Raw genomic sequence first — 20,709 nt, forward strand, 5'->3', positions numbered from 1 at the left:
GGAAATAAGAGTAGATGTAAAGATATTCTATTGAGAGAACTTAAGAAACTACCGAATGTCTAACATTTGTAGATTTGTTCGGTGGAAGTTTCTATATATCTCATTTGTGCCATACCGTATTTCCAAACTCAAAGATTATATGCAATGACTTCGACAACTATATGAACCGTCTCAAACATATACCAGACACAAACAAAATATTGAGTGATTGAAAGAAAAGATACCTATAGGCCAAGATGGAACGTTATACCATTAGATAAAGAAAAATACTGTCAGAGAGGTTTTGAAAAAAGCAGAGTATATTGACTGGGATAGTATATCTTCTAGACTATTATATAGTGGTGCTATAAGAGTTCATGACATTGAAACACTTATGTCAAACGTTTTATATCTTAACTATACAAAGGTTTTCAAAGAGAACATAGAAAAATATACTGAGGGTATAGAGTTTGTGAGATGTCATTGGACAGAGTTGTATGAAAATATAAAAACAAGGAAAATGTTTTCTTTATAGTAGACCCGCCGTTCTATAACACATATGATTTTCAATACCAAGTAGACTGGACTTTGAGAGACTCTTTAGAAACTTTAGACGTTTTACAAACCATCCATGCTTTTACTTTACATCCGATAAAAGTGGTTTGGAAAGTGTCATGAGATGGTTAGAGGATATACATGACTATGATTTTAGATACGATAAGATAGAATATGAGAGAGGTCCTATAAACCGGAAAAAGTGTCACAACAAAGAAATTTTATTGGTAACTAAATGTGGTTTGAAATAGGACTACTTGTTTTAGTTTTTTCCATTGTGTCATTTACTTATTTGACGTGCAGAAAGATAAGAGAATATGAAGATGAACCAATACCAGCAAATGTTCAGCATATGTACTCGTAAGAGATATTTTTATCTAATATTAAATGGACGCACAGAACTTAGCGAATGCACAGCAACCTGGACAACCAAACCCAGAGAATATTCCAAATGAAGTATAGAATACAAACTGCAATGGCAAACTATGGTCAAGTGCCAACAGATGTACAAATGCAAACTGCCATGTCAAATGACGCTGCGTTAGGTTTGCCACCATGGTATGCAAATATGAGATGGAAAGAGTTTTATACAAACCCTGAAGTGGGATATAAACAACTCTATGCAGATGACGCGAACACAGGAGTTGACCCAGGTATGTTTTCTACCAGAGGAGAAATAGAATGTATGAGCTCCAGTTAAAGAATGCAATGGAACTCAACAGGAAACGTAAGAGACTAGGTGGACATTAGATTTTTACATATAGTAAAATGGGTTTCTTTGGAAGAATAGGAAACTTCTTTCGAAATGTTGGAAGAGGTATATGGAATGGAATAAAATCTGTCGGAAGAGGAATTTGGAACGGAGTCAAAAAATATTGGTAAAAGAGTAGGTCAGTTCGTTGGTATTATACCTAAAGACCCTGAACCAGAAGAACAAGCTCCTGTTATACAACAGCCTGAACCTGCACCACAGTCTAGTTGGCAACCAAATCCAACACCTCAACCGTATTAAAAAATTATATTTTTACCGTTCGATAGTAGTTGTATATGAAACTAAGTTCTAAGTAAAACGCATGTATAATGGAATTATTCTCTTTCTTCCATCTGTAGTAAACCATACTTGAAAGTCTGAAATACTTCCACTCGCGTTCATATAGCTTTGTAGGTTTTTCGTAAAAGTCATTTGCCAAGCATAAAAAAGAGTTTGTGCACCAGAAAATGAAGCATGAACTATAATAGCATCTGAGTCGAAAACATTTTCATATGTTCCATTAGGGTTTTCGACTTCATAAAAGTTCGGGTGTACTGGATATTCTGCAGGCTGATTTAACATCCTCAAAAATCTATACCATGCCAAGTTTTATATTTTGTAGAAATATAAACGTCTTCTCCAAGGTCTTCTATTCTATTGATTTTAACAGTTGCATTTTTCCTGTCATATAAAATATCGAGATGGTACTCTCCTTCGTCAATGTTGTACTGTTTTGCATATTCGAGATAGATATCGTTTATTTTTTCTTGAAAAGCTTGAAGAGTTGTTTCTAAGTTTACAAGCAAACTAACTTGTAAAAGTTTTCCCTGTACAAATTTCTCATACGTACGTTTTTCTTTGTTATAGTATCGAATTTCAAAAGCGACCGTAAATGGGAAACCATGTATGGCTTCTGAAATGAACTTCATTCTACGAAAGCCAATAGCTTTTGTGACGGATGGGTCTCTTAACCATCTTAGTGGGTAGTCAAAACGATAGCCTTCATGCTTTACGGTCTCTGTCTCAAACTTTTGACCGACATTCGTAAAAAGTTCATCTAATGGTTTAGTTGTAGCAACTCTTGAATTTTCTTTTTCTATTGAAAGCATATTTTATCTAGAATAAAAATGTCGAATGTAACAGCGTCTATGAGAGAAATACAACACAACCGACAACTCATTATACAAGCTCTAAATAAGAACACAACAAACTTTTCAAACTATTCTAAGATATCTGAGTCATTGAAAGAAGGAAACTTAAAACTGACAATGAACCCAATGACAGATGAGTTTCTGTTTCAAGACAACAAGAACCATACTGTTTGTATAAATCCAACAAAAGGAACTTTAAACGAGAAACCTATAGATGAACTTCTTTTGAAAGCAGATATTGACAACAAAGCTGACAAAGAGTATGTCATTGAAAAAGTTCAAGAAGAACATGACAGAGCAGATGCAACATATGCAACGAAAGAGGATGTTGAAAAGAAAGCTGACAAAACATATGTTGACGATGAGTTAGCATATGTGGCTAGTGCGTTAGTGAAGAAGGCAGATAAGGAATATGTGGATGAAAAAGACAATGAAATTATAGAAAGGGTTGAATGGTACCATGAACGGACATCGAAGATTTTAAAAACTAAAGCTGATACAGGATGGGTTTCAGGGTGTTTAGACCTTAAAGCTGACAAAGAAACTGTAGATATGTTGACACAAACGGTTTCAAGTCATACCAGAGGTTTAATGGAAGATGGACAACAGTTGAAAGAGCTTGAGAAAGGTGTTACAGAGTTAAGGAATACAAAAGCAGACTCGACATGGATAGCTGGATATGTAGATGCAACAAAAGAGTATATTTTCGCATGGACAGAAGGAACATACCCACAAAAACATCATACACATAGCATCTCTGACGTAAATGAACTTCAAGAAAAGTTAGATAAGAAAGCTGACAAAACAGAGCTTCAAACGTTAAAGACTGAAATACTTCAAACAGTATATCCTATAGGTTCTATTTATACGTCAATGAACTCTACCAGACCAGAAGTAGTACTTGGTCTCGGAACTTGGACTCAAATAGTCGACAGGTTTTTGTATTGTGCAAACTCTTCAAAGGAAACAGGTGGAAGTAAAACGATTTCAGGTGAAAATTTACCTGCGCACAGTCACTACATAAATTTAAGTACATCTGAAGCAGGTTTGCATAGGCATAAATATTGGGCTTGGTCAACAATGACAAAAGGTAAAGGATATGATGTTAAAGACGACGTTCAGTTTGCTATAAATGGTTCCTGGGATGACACTTGGAGAGAAGGAGACCATACACATCGCGTTTCAGGGTATACGCAAACAACGGGACAAAGTAAAGACTACATGCCACCTTACATGACAGTTTACGCATGGTATAGAATTGCTTAGTCGTCATTTTCAACTTCTTTAGCATATTCGTCAGGAGTTGTCTTATATTTGTTAGGAACTGTCTTTGAAAATATACCACCTTGAACTTTGACAAGTTTGAAACGAGGTCTGACAATAGTAGTTTTATCTTCTGCTTGCAGTCTGTACATTTTGCCATGTTTGCCTAAAACTTCATAATATTCTCTTGTATACTTTCTTCTATTTTTACGAACACGAACGTGAGTACCTGTCGAGTTCCCATTGTTGTCATAGTCAATAGTATTTTCATATGGGTCGCGTTTAGGTATTTCTATTTTTACTTTGTCACCTTTCTGAAGTTTGAAGCCCGGCATTCTTTCTTGTTTGTCTCTTTTGACTAAATTGTTAAATATATAGTCTTTCTCTAAGTCGGGGTTGTTTTTCATTTCTTCGGGGGAGTGGTTTCCCAAACCTTTTTGTTTACGGCTATTGTAAATATTTAAAACTTGTCTCATCTTTGCCATGGAGAAGTGTCTATACTTGTCGTCATATGACATTTCATTTGCTTCACCACCTTGTGGTTGATTTAAGTCTCTTAAGATTTTTATACAACTGTCAATGACACCAAGAGCAGAATGGTTTTGGTCGACAATGAAATATTGGTTTACATTTTTTGAACGCAGATAGTTTTTAATATCGTCTGATTTGAAAGAACTTTCATAGTCAGATGTCAGTTTTGTTGGATGGTATTTGTCAACGAATATTGTCAAAGCAGTTTTCACATCTAAAATATTTTTTGGACCATAATGGTATGGCTTCACAGTATCTTGTGTTTTGACCGACAAATATTAGCCAGTATGGTGGTCCATCTTCTCTATACCTCGGAATGTTTTCCAAGATATCCATAAACCAAGCATTTGGTGTTGAACTAAAGATTTTTACCATGAGTGCTTTCTTTGTCGCTTTAGAAACATACGGGTCCTTGTTTGAATTCGTCATTTTTAACCCATAAGAAATGGGTTTATTTGGCGCATTAGCAGGAGTCGCATCTAGATTTTTGCCCGCAGTGGGAACACTAGCCAGGTGCATTTGGAATTGGAAGGAAGATTTTGAGTACATTAGGTATACTGAAAGAGAAAGCACAACCTATTATACAAACTGTACAGAAAGGTTGGGAGGTAGCACGAGATGCAGCAAATCTTATTCCAAATCCTGAAACAAGAGGAAAAGTTCAAGGATGGATGGACAATGTAGGAAGACAAGCAGGAAACTATTATAACAAAGCAAATGACTACTATAACCAAGCAGGGCACTATATGGACCAAGGTGAAAGATTCTTTAACAGAGGATATAACCATGCACAACAGTGGGTAAACAACAACCAACCTCAACCGCCTCAAACGTGGGGAATGTAAAATTTTTTACTGAGATGAAATGAACAATACAGCATTGAGACAAATGGGCTCAAGATGGATTTGTCGGCTTCCAGCAGTTACACCACCACGTGTTTGTCAAGTTCTTCCTATACCTCAGGAAGTTTTAGACCGACTTAAAAAACCTAAACAACCAGTTGAAAACAAACCAAACTAAAATTTTTTACTGAGATGAAATGACCGAAGAAGTTGAAACGGTAGATTTGACACCACAAACAAAAAGTTCAGAACCATTGTCAAAACCTGTCAAAGAACTTACAGATGAAGAGAAAAATTCAATAATAGAAAGTGCCAGGTCTGGAAATACAAACTCTAACTACAAAGTCACTTTTCATAAAAATGGAACGGCTAGTATCTCAAAAAAGAAACAGACTCTCACAAATAAAATATTGAAGTCTGAAGGAGCTTTCGAGACAACAGATGGGAAAGTATACTTCACTGACCAACAGTTCATTATAGAACATCTCATTGACTTAGAGTCGAAATATTCTAAACTTTACAACAAACACAAAAAGTTGAAAGGAAAACAAAAACAAATGGCATATGATATTTATGAAGATGTTGACGACACAACTGTTCCTGCAAGTGAAGTAAAGTCAGAGGAACCGAAAAGTGACGAAAAACCAATAGAAGAAGAAAAACCAAAAACTGAAGATAAACCAAAACCAAAGTTTAGTCTGGAGACTAAACCAAGTCAACCTTCATTAGCTGGTATGGGTTGGCGTCAAAGACTTATGGCAGCAGGTGGTTATGTAAAGTAAAGGAAAAACATTTTTTTATTTTTATAGAAATGCCCCCATATAGAATGGACAGAAGGTCTGCTAGAATAAAAGCAGAGTTAGAAAGATATGGTTGGAGAGTTTCAAAGAAGTTTAAATATAGGAAGGGAAGACCCATAAAAGTCTATGACAAACTATCTGGTCTTCGCTACGAAATGGACCTGGAAACAGCACGCGCAAATTATCCAAACAGACTAGAGAGGTTAGAAGAAGAACGTCTTATGGACATGCCTTTCGATGTTACTGAACCGCAAGTTGAAGGACACGACGGCTTTGCCAGATTCTACTGGAAACATGACGAACAATTGCATCCTTTGAGGAGGAAAAAAGGAAAAGGTGAAGACGCACATGCTCCCATGGAAAGAACAAGATATGCATATGAAAAGTATCGTGAGGTTAGAAGTAAAATTACATCTGGTCGAACCTTTACAGTAAACTTTGACAAAGGAAAGAACAAAGAAGGCTTCATGGGAGTACTTGCTGCAATTCAAGACGGAAATAAGAAAGGACACAATCTCAGATTGACCATAACAGATTTGGATGGTCACATTTACTATGCACATGGCAATGTCACAACAGCCGCACAACTTCTTGACGCTTTCAAGACTACAAAGAGAGAACAAATGGTTGACTCCGACTCAGACATTTTGAATGCAATTGAAGGAATTGCAAGTGTCAAGTTCGAATGGTACCAACCTAACCCTCAAGCAGTCAGACAACATGCTGGATACTTCCCGTTCATAAATAAGTCTGACATTGACTTGACAAGGTATGGAATTTACAATTCAATTGAAACAATTGTCAATGAACCTTGCATTCTTACATGTCTCAGGAACTCTGGTCTTGTTACAGATGAGAAAATGAAGTATCTTGAGTCATGTGTGAAGACAAGGTACATTCTCAGAGGTCAATTGCAAAGATTGCACCGTTGGCAAATGTCAATATCCGCGTCAACATACCGACTGAGAAAGGTTCTTCACATGACGACTATGTTGTTGACAAAGACTTACCATGGTTGAAGATTGTACTTGTCCACAACCACTTCATGTTGAACGAAAGTCTTACAAACCCATTGTTCGGAAAAGGCAAGTGCAACATTGTCAGAGCTGTTAACATTCTTTTCGAGAAAGGCTTGTTGGAACCAATTCCAGATGACAAGCTGACAGAAACTTTTGTACCAAAAGACGAAACAAACTTTTCATTGTTAGCAAGACCAAAAGTTGTTCCAGACAAAGTTATAGCACAAAAGAAGTACACAGTTCCAAAAGGAGTTGGATTGTTCGGATACCAACCTGAACCAGAAGAACTTCCAATGAGGTTGCAAGAACTTCAAGATGCTATAAACAAACTTCCATTGAGACATCCAATTGACGTCAAATTGTATTGGAGAGCATCTGAGCTAGGTCAGAAGGTTTTATATGAAACAGGTTGCTTCGACGATGTTTATGAGATAACAGGAGAAGTTTCTCAGAAGATAAGAGACTCACTTGAATTTCCACGAACTGGACCCATTGGTTGCGACAAGTTCGACTCAAACGAAAAGATATACTATGTCGACCTTAACGCTGCATACATGAGGTTTGTCCAATATATTCCGACTGGAATTCCAAACGAAGACGGTGAGTTCCCGGGAAGGAACTATACAGTTGGAAAGGTCATACAACAACTCTATGATATTAGGAAAGCTTCAAACCCCAAACTTGCAATGACACTCAAATTGCTTATGAATTCGACATGGGGATATTCCATTAAAAAACCTCAAAAGATGAAGAGTAAACACTATGAGAAGGTCGACAACTTTGTTGAAAGGTTTTCTCCTTTTGTTTTGAAGTACGAGTTCACCGAAGGTCAAAATGGCTTAGTAACCACATTAAAACCTATTGTCGAACATTGGTCCTATCCTCAGTTCGCAAAGGCAGTCCTTGACAACTACAACAAATTCTTCTCGGAAGTTAAATCCAAAGTGAAGGTTTACTATGAGAACATCGATGCGCTCATGACGAACGAAGAAGGATACAACAAACTCATTGAAATGGGAATGGTCGGTGAAAAGATGGGCTGTTTTAAGCTAGACAAGGTATTTTCCGAAGTTCATGTAATATCGAAAAGGAAGTACTGGGGAATACTTGAAGACGGCACAGAAATAAAACATTGCATGAAATAAAACATTGCATGAAATAAAAACGTTTTTAAAACAGTATATTTTTACATATATTAAATGCTTCAGGTTGAAAAACAAAGAACAAAAGTAGCAGATACAAAACCGTTAGACTATATCTTTACAAACGCTGGTAGGACTATATCAGATGAAGAAATTTTATCCCGAACTTACAGGTTTGACTATCCAATTCGTTGGCTTCAAAGTCCTTCAGATGCAAAGGCAATAGGATTTAGAAGAGTTTTGTTTTCAAATAGAACTAATGCATTCATGTTCGCAGTATATTTTCATGGCCAGTATAAAGGCTCTGATGGTCTAATAGAAAAATTTGACGAAATGAAAATCTTTACAATTCGTTCAGACGAAAGTCTTGAAAAAACTCTAAATGACTTTCAAACTCAAATAAACAAATACTACTGGGAATTTCAAGAAAAATACGACTCTTTACTAAATGGAACATACTATCTGAAGCTAGAATACGACAAGATGAACTCCACAGTTTCATTTCAAAAGATTGAAATTAACCCTCCAAGAGATACAGAGTTTTTATATTGGGGGGTGGACAAACGTTCTTGGGCGCAATTTCTTCGGTTACTAAACCAGAACGAACCATTACCACCAGATGGTCCATTTAAATTTATACTTCCACCAGCAGATTTGACAGTTTATAGAAACGTGTTTGACCCTCAAAATGTCATGTGTCATGCAAGTTTCAGTTCAAGCAACAACAGTTTTCTGTGTATCGGTAAGGACTTTTATGACTTTGCTTCTAAATTCTACGAACCACCTAGTAACAGTTTCTCTGACTTTCAAGTTTGGTTCACAACAAACGGTGTGCAGCATATAATTCCATTGTACTATGACTTTTATCTCGAATTGTCTTTCATATACAACTACGGAAAAGTGCTGAAAAAGTATTGAAAAATGAGATGTTTAGGTTAGATGGTTTTAGGTGTCACTACGTCACCAGGTCCCTCGGTCCCTCGGTCCCTCGGTCATTTTAACTTCTCTGAAAAAGTGTGACAACATGACATTTAGACAACAACACAGGAGATAGATTTCATCGTCAATGTTTTGTCATGAATTTCATCGTAAATGTTTTGTCATGAATTTCATCGTATTCTTTTCACCCGTTGAATTTTGTATAAAAAGCAACCCGCGGAATTCCGGCGGTTGGTATATTCTTCACAAAATGCTTGTTTTGAGGTCGAGCCACAAACGAATGTCCGACGGTTAAGCCACAAACGAATGTCCGACGTACCACCAAAAAATATTTTTTATTTTTATTGTAAGAACAGTATGACAGTCGAAGCAAAAACGTTCACGAACAAATCTAATGGCGAAACATTCACAAAAGGCACTTACAACGGTATTGAAGTCTTACGTAGAGACAAGGATGGTTATATAAATGCAACAAATATGTGTCAGCAGTTTAGGAAGGACTTTAGAAGGTTGTTGGAAAATAAGTCCTGGGAAGAGTACTATAAGGCATTTTGTGAAGAATATACCAACCGCCGGAATTCCGGCGGTTGCTTTTTATATAAAATTCATGCAGGAATTCCCGATGAAATCAAACAGGTTAGAGGAACGTATGTAGACCCAAGACTCGTAAACTATATAGCAATGTGGGCTTCTCCAAAATATTGCATAGCAGTTGGAAAAATTCTGGACTCCATAGACAAGAAAGTTCATGAGAAATTAGATGAAGAAGAACTTGAAGATACAGCAGAGAATGCTAAACCTTTGTTCGAACAAGAAGTTAGAAAAATGCATGAAAAACAAATAGAACATGAACATGAGATATGTTCTGGTTATAGAGACTCTCCATACGAACTAGACCAATGGGAACAAGAAGATTTAAAGAGAGAATTTAGAGAATATGAACTCGCTAAAGTTTCATTAGAAGCTGCAGAAGAGAGGTTAAAAGTTTGGGGTCGATTTGTACAAAAATATTGTGAGTAAATGAACCATTTTATTTTTATTGAATTCGGCAAAAATATATTTTAGGTTAGATGGTTTTTAGGTGTCACTACGTCACCAGGTCACCAGGTAATTTAAACTTCTCTGAAAAAGTGTGACAACATGACATTTTGACAACAACACAGGAGATAGACTTCATCGTCAATGTTTTGTATAAAAAGCACCCGCCGGAATTCCGGCGGTTGGTATATTCTTCACAAAATGCTTGTTTTGTTGAGACTTCATCGTAAATGTTTTGTATAAAAAGCACCCGCCGGAATTCCGGCGGGTGGTATATTCTTCACGAAATGCTTGTTTTGAGGTCGAGCCACTTTTGGCTCCACCTGTTTTTTCAACCAAAACTCATTTTACTCAGCAAAAATATATTTTAGGTGAAGTGGTGAGATCTCACCTGTTTTCTCACCTCTTTTCTCACCTCTTGAATTTTCATGAATTTTCCCGAAATAAAAAAAGTTAGTTTTTTTAAAAAAAATATTTTTTATTTTTATTGTAAGAACATGTTAGCAACAACTTCACCAAACTCGTTAGTCATGAACCCAACTTCAATGTTAGTAGAGATGAAAAGCTTCATTCCTTCTTCATATACTTTCGAAACAGAAATCCAGAAGATAAAGCAAGAACTTCTCCAAGGAGATTTAGACTGTAGTGCAAAAGATGAAACAAATGAAGAATATCTTTATGAAATGCAGGATATTATTGACCATCTACCTAAACTTCCTGAAATACAACAACAAAAGCTTACTATTCCTGAATTCGATGAAATAGAAGTCAAAGCAACTGACTCAGTAGAAACCAAGAAGTTCATACGTAAGGTAAACTATGAGTTTCTTGGATTTCATTGCAACCACAAAGTCATGGACAAAGATTGCGATATGTTATATAAGAACATCTCTGACATATACAAATCTGAAGAATTTAAGACCTACGACAACTTTGTTTCGTTAGTTGCAAAATGTGTATGGCAGATAAGAGATAAAGATAAAAGAGGTAAAGTATGGAACGAACAGATAAAACCAGCAACTTTTGAGTTAAAGAAAACCATTGACGCCTTAGTTGTACTTGCAGGTTTTATTTCAATGTACAATGCTAAAATGAACCCACAATGTTCAAAATGTAAAGCAGCAATGAGGAAATATAACTACTCCGTCAAAGAGATAGAACGTATGCGAAACGACTATGCAGATTTAAAGAAAGAAGCAGAGAAACCAGCAGAAGATAAAATGGACATGTTGACATTTCTAAACAAAAACTATCCAACAGCTGACGATTTCCTTCTATCTGATGTCAAGAAGAAATATAAAGAAACCTTCGGCATTGTTAAAACTTTTGACATACTGACAGAAGAAATAGAAGCTACAAAACTGTTTAGAATTTCAAATATACATCGTACAATTCATGTAAGACGCTTGTGAAAAAGAGGTGAGAAAAGAGGTGAGAAAACAGGTGAGATCTCACCTCTTCACCTAAAATATATTTTTGCTGAGTAAAATGACCAAATTTCATTATATAACTGTATTTTTTTGACGAAGAGAACTTTGACACTTCGTAAAAAAAATTCCTGAAATCGTGAAAAAATGACCAAATTTCATGAATTTCCTCATATGTTTGCGACCCTCGGAAAACCGAGGGTCGAGATTCCGTACGAAAATCGCAAAAAAACTCTATGAAAATCGTGAAAAATTGCGAGTACGTTAAAAACCGTAGTCGCCTAAAACTCATGAAAATCGTGAAAAAATGACCAAATTTCATGATATAACTGTATTTTTTTTACCAAGTGAACTTTGACACTTCGTCAAAAAAATCCCTGAAATCATATCTTTTATACAAGATAAAAAATAGCGTTAGTTTTTTATAAAATATTTTTTTTATTTTGTATGTAAGAACAGGAAATGACAAACACTGAGTTTGAAACAGTTAAAAAGATAGACAATGACACCAAAGTGGTTAGAATAGGTGATTTAAACGTAAGATACTCAAAGAAATACAACAAATATTCTTTGTCAGACATTTTAACACTATCTGAAGGAAAGAAAGCACACGACTGGGTTAGAAATGCTTCTACTCAGAAAATTTTGACAAAAAATCCTGAGCTTATGATATCGGTAAGATTCTATGGAACAAGAGCATATCTTATAGACAAAAGTCTTATACCAGTAGTTTTGTTCTGGATTGACCCAGTTGTTGGATATAATTTCATAACATATGGTTCATTCGATACTGAACGTTGCAGTGAAGGCTTAGTTTACATCGTTCAGAAACCGAAGGACTTCAATACAAAGAGATATAAGATAGGAAGAACATTTAATATAACTCAAAGATATGACAGTATAGTCAATAGAGTTAAGGTTGTGTTCGTTAACGATATGAGAGCTGCTGAAACAGAACTACTTGAAAAGTTTGAGAAAATGTATGGTGCTCCCACGAAAGGTAAAGAAACGTTTGAAGTAGATGAGATCGACAAAGCTATAAAATTATTTGACGAAGTTGCTGAAAAATACATGTAAAGCGTTTATTTTGGTCTTTTATACAAGATAGAAAATAACGCTTTTATTTTTATTTTATTTTTTATTTTGTATGTAAAGACAGATATGACAACAACAGAGAACACAACAACTGCTATCGTTCATGAAGCCATAAGTGAAGAATACGAGTGGGTTCAGTTTAACAAACAGTTACGTCTCATTCGTTCGGTCAAAGATGACATGTACCAAATGCAAAGTATTTTGACAGCGTGTTTTGCTCCAGATACCAAACATACAGACGATTGGTTCAAAAACCAACAGACAAAAGAACTTTTGAGCGAAGCACAGCGACCCCGACTTTTTCCGGGGTCGCCAAAACTCTATGAAAATCGTAAAAATTTGCCAAATGGTTTGAGAGGTTGGTATGTACATAGACTTCTTGTAAATGCTGTTGCAATGTGGGCTTCACCTCGTTATGCTTGGTATATTTTCATGATGTTAGATGAAATTCATAGACAAGAACGTGAAGAGATGGAAAAGAAACTTCAAGCAAAAGATGAAGTCATTGAATCCAAAGACAAAAACATACAGAAAAGAATACCACGTTCGGTACCAAAAGGAAAGGAAAAGAACTATAAGTATATGATTTACACTGAAGAGATGGAAAATGAAGAAGACAGAGATATGGTTATGTTGCATTTAGTCAGAAGAAACAACAAAAGCTTTTACGACCTTGCTAAGATTTACAAATCTGACAGAAATTGGTTCTATCGCGAAAACTTACCGATTTCAATGACACCGAATGAAGATGTTAAACAGATAGTTCAAGATACGTTACCTCAAACACACTATGATATGAAAGGTGTGTACAATACTTACATTCAAAGAAGACTTACCGCTACTGAAGGAAAAGATAACAGAGTATTTCGATAACTTCAAAGAGGAAGAGTAAATGAACCATTTATTTTTCAAGCTTGACACCAAAGATGGCTCAGGTAGCTCTAGATGGTAAATTGTCTTGTCCGAGTCCTTCTGGCATTCCGAGTCCTTCCTTCCAACAGGAAAAAAATTTCCTTCCAACAGGAAAAGTTTTTCCTTCCAACAGGAAAAAATTTTCCTTCCAACAGGAAAAAATTTTCCTTCCAACAGGAAAAAATTTTCCTTCCAACAGGAAAAAATTTTCCTTCCAACAGGAAAAAATTTTCCTTCCAACTGGAAAAAATTTTCCTTCCGACAGGAAAAATTTTTCCTGTTGTCCGTCCGTAAACCATTCAAATTTTCGAAAATTGAGAACTTTTTGGCCGACCTTCAGAAAAAGTTTTTCCTTCCGACAGGAAAAGTTTTTCCTTCCAACAGGAAAAGTTCTTCCTTCCGACAGGACACAAACGGATGGCTGACGTACCACCAACCGAGTCCATTCCAAAGCCAGAAGAACCGACAGCCCCAGCACCACAACAGACTAAGACTCAAACACTTACATTTTTACGCTTGACTTTTTACAATTTGAACTTTGTTTGCGTAGATATGAATTCTGAAAGAAGTATGAGGGTCTTGTATGACTTTGTACTTCTCCCATAGTTCATGTCTGTCAAACTTACCTGCCATGGACTCTTTCATAAGTTCCATGAAATCGTCTTCGGACAATCCGGGGAAAAGTATGATATCAGTAAGTATTCTCTTTACATCCTTACTTAAACTCTTTGCTGTCTGTACACAAATGACAACAGAGATGTTAAAGTGTCTGAGCTTCTTAAGAATTCGACACATGTCTTGTTCTCTGTTCTTTAACAAAGGATGAGAAGCAAAGTCGTCTAAGATAAGAAGACACCTATGAGGGTAAGTCTTCCAATCGTAAGATTGCAATTTCTTCGAAATGTACTCAATCTCTTTCTGTTTGTTTCTGAAGTGTTTCTTCTCTAATATTCTCTGCATTTCCTCATTTGGGTCTTTAAACTTCGAATTGACATACTCATTTATAGCATTGTACTTCAAAACTCTTCTTTGGTACTTCTTTATCCAATCTAACAACTCAGAGTCTTTTATACATACTAACTTAGACTTTTTTATAATATCTTTGAACGAATTGACGGTTTGGTCAAATTGACCAGAAGTACTACAAATGACTACTAACTCATAGAATGGGTTCTTCTCATCTAGTTCTTGTTGTTGTGCAGCCATTTTAAGATAAGTGAAAGTCTTACCCGACCCAGGTGGTGCGATTAGACCTGTTATACCATTCTGAGCAAATAGGAACTTGTCATGTATGGGTTTTATCTGAGCATTTTCCAACTTCCTCTTGTTCTTGTTTAAAACATTCTCAAATTTCTTGTCAATGTCAGCAAACTTTTTTTCTAACATATTTTTAGAAAAATTAAAATTTTTATCTTTTAGGAAATGTCTAGCGATTTCGCTATCTATATTCGAGACAAGCTTTTCGACAGCAAAACATCTGTAGACCATAAAATCTTACATAGTGTAAACAAGAAAGGTGAATTTGTTCTAAAGTTCTGTTTCTGGGAATATGACAAGAACCATAAAACCTTAAGCAGAGAAGTCTTAAAATTTGTCAATGACAGACTTGTTGACAGAGATGACGCCTCTTGGAGAGATGAAGTCCAACAAAACTTCTTAGAATGCAAAGAAGACACATGCGCTGTTCTTGAAAATGAAATAGAAAACAGAATAGAAGAGCTATTAAATGACAAAGCACTTTTACAAAAATATGGTTCTGAGAAGTTTGACATAACTCCACCAGAAAAGAAGAGAGGAAAAGAAAGAAAAGAAAGTAGAAGAAGAGAAGAAAGAACCAGAGCCAGAGAAAAAGAAATTTGACATGTAAAAATAAAATTTTATTTTTAGAACATTTCTGGGTCAATGTCAATGTTCTCTTCCTCTTTAGGAGCAAACACCGGCTTAGACTCTAAAATCTTTTTACCCAATTTACCTTGAACTTCAACTATCTTAGACTCATAATATTCATAGTCGTCTGCTTTCTTTGGTTCATAAGGTATAACAAGTTTGTATGCTTTGCCTTCTTTAAGGTTTGAGAACCTTCTGTCAAAACTTTCTTTGACTGTTAACAAACCTTCTATGTCTAAGTCTTCAAATTTCGCACCATTTTTAGTCACAATAGCAAACTTAACTGGTTCGATGTTCCAAACTTTGTCAAATGTAGACTTTTCAAAATGGTAGAAGTAAACATTCAAATATGTGAATGGGTCTAGTTCTTCTTTAAGTCCTGACATGTACTTGTTGACTGAGATGAATTTCGTCATCTTTTCTATCGGATAAAAAAAATATTTTTTTTTAAAATTTACTCAGAAAAATTTTTCTTTGTATATACACCATTCTGTACGTCTAAAAGACTTTTGACATTTGCCAAGAATGTTCGTTTAGACGCTGTCATATAACCATACTCTTGACAATACTGTTTATACGAATCGTACAATGACCTTTCATCTAAACACTCAAAGTCAGTTTCATCTATGAACAGTTCATATACACTCTTGTTTGCTTCTAACAATGTTTGTCTCTCTTCGGTATGTGGAATTTGTCTTGGATTGAACTTTGAAATATCTAATGTCATGAAATATGAGAACAAGTGGTTGTAAAAGTATGTCAAAGTTTCTGCTAAGTCGTCAAAATATTCTGTATCTTGCATATGAGCTTCTGACGTTCTGACAACTACATATCTTCTGTCAGAACTTTCTAACTTCATCGGAACGGCATTGTTTGAAACCATGATGAAATTTGCAACATTTTCACAAACTCTTTGGTCTTTATATTTTCTTTCAACAACTCCAACTTTGTCTGTTATAAGACTCTTCAAAGCATCTGAGTTTAAAACCTTTGTTGTATCTATACTTTGAAGTTCGTTACATACTATAAGTTTCATATTCTCTATTGAAGAGTTAAATTTACCGCAGATGTTTTCTAAGTTTGTCATATTAGGGTTCGAATAGCCCTCTAACAGTTTGCATAAGATATCTGTAAAGAAAGTGTTCTTACCTGTTCCTTGTTTTCCAATTATGATGAGAGCAGTTTCATTTTTAGCACTTGGATGTTGTAAGATGTTTGCAAACCAACATAAGATATACTCATAGACTCTTTCGTTTCCATTGCATATAATTTCTTTGACATGGTCTAACCAAGCTTCTATAACATTTTCTTTCCATTCTACTTGTTCGTATTTATATCCAGTGAAGATAGAATAGAAGTTTGGAGATGGTGTATAAACTTTATACCACGAACTGAAAAATCTTCTAACTTTGACAATAAGATATCCCAAGCATCTAACATCTTCATACCAACTTGTACGACTTTTATTTTCTTAAGTTTCTGTTTACATTCTTGTTCTGAAACTATTGTCGCTTTAGGTTTGTTAAAGACTACATCCCATTCTTTCATGACATAACATTCTGGGGCAGAGTCGACATAAATGACTAAACGTTTCAAATTCTCGACTGCTTTGTTATAGTCTCTAAATGGACACATATTTCTGAACGCTTGGAAGTCATAAAAATCTGAAACGTCTATTCTGTACATTTTTATAAAAATAAAAAAAAATATTTTTTTTATTCTTGACTTTGTTGTTGCATTTGTTCCATTTGTTGCATTTGTTCCATTTGTTGCATTTGTTGCATTTGTTGTTCTTGAGCTATTTGTTGTTGAAGTTGTTCTTGTAGTACAATACTTTCACCAGTTGCATCTTCCAATTCGAAACTTTCTGCCGTCATTGACAAATACATAGGACATAAAAGTTTTACAGGAACAAAGTTTGCGTCAACTAAGGTTAAGTTTATGTTTGCTAAAGTGTTTGAGTTTACTAAAGCTGAAAACTCTGCATTCGAATGAACAATAGGCAAACCAGCAGAGAATGTGTTGTTTATACGCATAAGTATCTTTTGGTCATAGTAGTTTCTGTCAACATTCGAATAGCACTTTGAACCTAAGTTTGAAACAATATATAAAATAGGTGTACTTAAAGTCAATGGAACAGACATTCCTTGTATGACACCTTTTCCTGTTATAGGAAACTGTTGGTAGTAAAAACCAGATATAAGTTTTGTATTATAGCTCATATCGTTTATACTAAACTCAGTCGGACATCCAAACATAATGAAACCTGCTCTAGTTGCAGCACATGTTACATCCGTCCTTAAAGTATTAAATAAGTCAACAAAACCTGTTGGTGGTATATCTGAGTAAGTATCTTCAAAGGAGTATTTTACCATTCACAACAATAAAATCTTCTGGTGTCAAAAGAGCAAAACAGGCTTTAGTCGTCATCGTGTTTAAGGTCAGTTTACAATATCGTCCTTGAGGACTTTGTAAGTTTGTTGTTATAGAATTATATGACTCAGGGTTTTTAGTCGTAATAGTATAAACCACTATGTCTTCTGCCATTTACATATATTTAAAAGTTTTTCTGAAAGTGGAGAAGAACTTCATCTAAACTTTCACATGGCGTTTCTTGAAGTTCTCTGTCTAAGAAGTTCAAATATTTTGTAAAGACATAGAACTTTCCTTTGTCTACACGAACAAAAAAACAGGGTCTTTCATATCGTTCAAAAGTGTGTAAAGTCCTTTACATGAAATAAAGTCTATATTGTTTTTTCTTCAAACATCTTTCAAGAAGTTTTGACATTTTTACTTAGCAAACAAACTTTAATGAAATGTTGTGGTCGTCAAATATTTTTATGACGTCTGGGAAACTATATTTTAAGTTCAACGTTTCACCTCCTTTCATAACGTATATCTTGTCAATGACATTATATGAAACACACGCAAGCAATGTCGGGTTCTATTTCTTTGATGTTTATATCGTCTGCCTCTGTCAAAAGTTTCAATAGTTCTTTCAAAACTTCATGAGGTGCAATGACATAATGAGTTCACTTTTACAGGGTTGTGTTCGACCAAGTTTAACATTATACCCAAAGCTTGACAAATCTTCTCCTGAGTTTTAAGTTTGTCTTTCAGTTGTTGGTAGTCGTTTCGAATATCTGCAACAGAACTTAAGTCTCTGCTAACTTCAGGATATGTTGGTTGTTCTTTTACAGGAACTATTGTTATACCATCTTCGTCTTCGTATGGTTTCCCCACTTCAACATCTCTGTCTTTGACATTGACAACAACACTTTGACTGTTGTTTGAGTTGGTGAATTTAACTTCACATCTGCCATCGCCATTAAACCTTTTGAAACACTTACGCTTCTATTTTTTCGGAAATGACATTTTACTTAGAATAAAAAGATGGACGTATTTGAGTATCTCTTCGAATTGAAGCAAACAAAGTTTACACACACAAACAATACAAGTTCATTGACAGAGTAGTTCTTTACACAAACAATGGAAAATGTTATAGAATAGCAGTCTTTGCTGAACCAAAATATTTTCATAAAGCAAAGAAAGTTGGTATAACCGAGATGGTGAAAGTTCTTGAAGCAGACAAAATATAACAACAAAACTGACGATATTTCTAAAGGTAAGTTTATAATACAATATTATATCAAAACTGGCGTACTGTCAATATTTGACGGAGAGAAGTCAGTTCAAGAACAACTTACTGACCTGCTGCCAAAATCTGCTCGATGGAAGCTGTCGTTATACCAATCTGAGGAGCCCAGCAGGTTTCATCGAACGAATTTTCAAAAGAGCATCTTCCGTGAAAAGTGCTATTGGTTTTGTAAACTTCTTTGCTTTCAATTCATCTGGACCGTCTCTGTCACCAGTATATTGTATTTGAACTGTACCAACAGTTGAAATACCACCCATAAAGTCTTCTGAGTCAGCAAATGGAATGCCAAGCCAAAGTTTGAACGGTCTCCATTTGTATATTGAGTTTTTTGACCTCCTGTATGAGTCCATACTTTCACATATGGCATAATAGAACTTTGCATTTCAGGGTTAATGGTTGTTGTGAAGTTGTTGTTAAAGTTCATAGCATCTAATGTCAAGTTGTATGACCTCATATCCTCAACTGTAGAATATTCTTCTCTTGGATAATATTTGCCATCTATGTTTTATGATATTTAATACAGGGTTGTAGAAACAAGAATAGTCATTTATAGTTCGTCTGAACAGTACAAACATAGTATCTGCATGTTTCATTGCAGTTGTTAAGGCAATATCTGTTCTTGCACCTGGGTCAGCACTTTGGTTTCCAACTTCACCTGCAAAGTCTTTGACAGATATTTGGTGTATAGGGAACATAAGTGGAACTGCAATATATTTGGCAGCTAAAGCATTTGAAATATCTGGGTCCAACATATAGACTGCAAGTCTGCTTTCTATTCTCTTGCATTCAAATTTTCGCATGTGAACTTACTTAACTGGGTCCCAAGCAGTTCCAGCAGCATTGAAATAATAGTTTACTTCATTGTTGAGAGTTTGAGAAACCAAAGTCTAAGTCAACTTTGTCTTTGCAAAATCCAGACTTGGCTCCACGTTCGCTGTAAGAGTGAATGGGTCTTGTGTTGGTGCAATGACTAAGTTATTTTTGCTTGGAGTAAGTTCGATAGAATTTTTCCTGCCCAGTTTGGCAAGTATCTTAAAAACCTGAAGATGAGGAAAGATGACAAAGGAACTCTAAGTTTCAGTTTTACTTTGGTCAGCTGCAATTCTGCCAGAAAGGTTAACATAAACTCCTGGAACGTTAGGGTCAAGTCTTCTTATTTTCTCAATATTGCATACTGGTCTGTTTTGTTCTCTAGCTTGTGGTTGTACTGAGTTTCTAAAGCGAACCATTCATAGTTTGCCCATGTTACTGTTTGAACTAAGTCAGAGTTAGAATATATCTTATATCCCATGAAAACTTCTGGAGCATATTGGTATCCGACATAGAAAATTCCATTGCAACCTTTCTTGTCAGACAACTTGGCAGAAGGTTTTATTTCAATGTCTTGTTCCACGTATAAGAAGAGTTGTCAATAGAAATATATATGACCTGTCGCAAGCAATATCTACTGTTGTTGAAGAACCTTCCAAACTCACCTACGTTTCCATAAGAAACAGCAGTTGTATATTCGTAAGTTCCAGGAACTATTTCTGACCTTCTAATGGCATTGTCGCATTCGTTATACCATTCGGAAACATTTCCATTCATGCATCCAAAACTGTTGGCGTTATATTCTGAGCGGCGTACATTTCATATGGGTAAAAATATAGAATAGTTGAATTTATGTGTCATAATAGAACCCACTGTACCAAGCTTTACTTTCTTCCTGACTGAGTTTTTA

At 35.4% G+C, this 20,709-nt stretch overlaps 8 protein-coding genes and 5 pseudogenes across 13 annotated transcripts, besides 2 other annotated features; 9 read left to right on the forward strand and 4 right to left on the reverse strand.

Annotated features, from left to right (window-relative positions):
• Nucleotides 1-1,793: 1,793 nt before the first annotated feature.
• TVAGG3_0856930 lies at nt 1,794-2,394 on the reverse strand (annotated as a pseudogene). The gene has a single exon. A coding segment is annotated over exon 1 (601 nt).
• Nucleotides 2,395-2,532: 138 nt separating this feature from the next.
• Nucleotides 2,533-20,564: a mobile genetic element.
• TVAGG3_0856950 (uncharacterized protein) lies at nt 3,699-4,106 on the reverse strand (the record flags this gene model as incomplete). Its single annotated transcript, XM_051249555.1, has 1 exon — nt 3,699-4,106. The coding sequence occupies one exon, from the start codon at nt 4,104-4,106 to the stop codon at nt 3,699-3,701; it is 408 nt and encodes a 135-aa protein (XP_051085030.1).
• On the forward strand, nt 5,095-5,250 carry TVAGG3_0856960 (uncharacterized protein; the record flags this gene model as incomplete). Its single annotated transcript, XM_051249556.1, has 1 exon — nt 5,095-5,250. The coding sequence occupies one exon, from the start codon at nt 5,095-5,097 to the stop codon at nt 5,248-5,250; it is 156 nt and encodes a 51-aa protein (XP_051085031.1).
• On the forward strand, nt 5,270-5,854 carry TVAGG3_0856970 (phage tail repeat-like family; the record flags this gene model as incomplete). Its single annotated transcript, XM_051249557.1, has 1 exon — nt 5,270-5,854. The coding sequence occupies one exon, from the start codon at nt 5,270-5,272 to the stop codon at nt 5,852-5,854; it is 585 nt and encodes a 194-aa protein (XP_051085032.1).
• On the forward strand, nt 5,899-8,036 carry TVAGG3_0856980 (annotated as a pseudogene). The gene has a single exon. A coding segment is annotated over exon 1 (2,138 nt).
• TVAGG3_0856990 (uncharacterized protein) lies at nt 8,367-8,951 on the forward strand (the record flags this gene model as incomplete). Its single annotated transcript, XM_051249558.1, has 1 exon — nt 8,367-8,951. The coding sequence occupies one exon, from the start codon at nt 8,367-8,369 to the stop codon at nt 8,949-8,951; it is 585 nt and encodes a 194-aa protein (XP_051085033.1).
• Nucleotides 9,367-9,992, forward strand: TVAGG3_0857000 (annotated as a pseudogene). The gene has a single exon. A coding segment is annotated over exon 1 (626 nt).
• TVAGG3_0857010 (organellar and viral DNA polymerase type B) lies at nt 10,508-10,964 on the forward strand (the record flags this gene model as incomplete). Its single annotated transcript, XM_051249559.1, has 1 exon — nt 10,508-10,964. A coding segment is annotated over one exon (457 nt), but the record flags the coding sequence as incomplete, so codon positions are not given.
• Nucleotides 11,087-11,422, forward strand: TVAGG3_0857020 (organellar and viral DNA polymerase type B; the record flags this gene model as incomplete). The annotated part of the gene is made up of 1 exon (XM_051249560.1): nt 11,087-11,422. One exon carries the CDS (start codon nt 11,087-11,089, stop codon nt 11,420-11,422), a length of 336 nt encoding a protein of 111 aa, XP_051085035.1.
• TVAGG3_0857030 (organellar and viral DNA polymerase type B) lies at nt 12,146-12,514 on the forward strand (the record flags this gene model as incomplete). Its single annotated transcript, XM_051249561.1, has 1 exon — nt 12,146-12,514. A coding segment is annotated over one exon (369 nt), but the record flags the coding sequence as incomplete, so codon positions are not given.
• Nucleotides 13,862-14,050, forward strand: TVAGG3_0857040 (uncharacterized protein; the record flags this gene model as incomplete). Its single annotated transcript, XM_051249562.1, has 1 exon — nt 13,862-14,050. The coding sequence occupies one exon, from the start codon at nt 13,862-13,864 to the stop codon at nt 14,048-14,050; it is 189 nt and encodes a 62-aa protein (XP_051085037.1).
• On the reverse strand, nt 15,786-17,017 carry TVAGG3_0857050 (annotated as a pseudogene). Its single transcript has one exon. A coding segment is annotated over exon 1 (1,232 nt).
• TVAGG3_0857060 lies at nt 17,047-17,878 on the reverse strand (annotated as a pseudogene). The gene has a single exon. A coding segment is annotated over exon 1 (832 nt).
• Nucleotides 19,993-20,709: part of a mobile genetic element that runs on past the window's edge.

The sequence above is a fragment of the Trichomonas vaginalis genome, chromosome VI, assembly GCF_026262505.1.
Source record: "Trichomonas vaginalis G3 chromosome VI, whole genome shotgun sequence".
Lineage (NCBI taxonomy): Eukaryota > Parabasalia > Trichomonadida > Trichomonadidae > Trichomonas > Trichomonas vaginalis.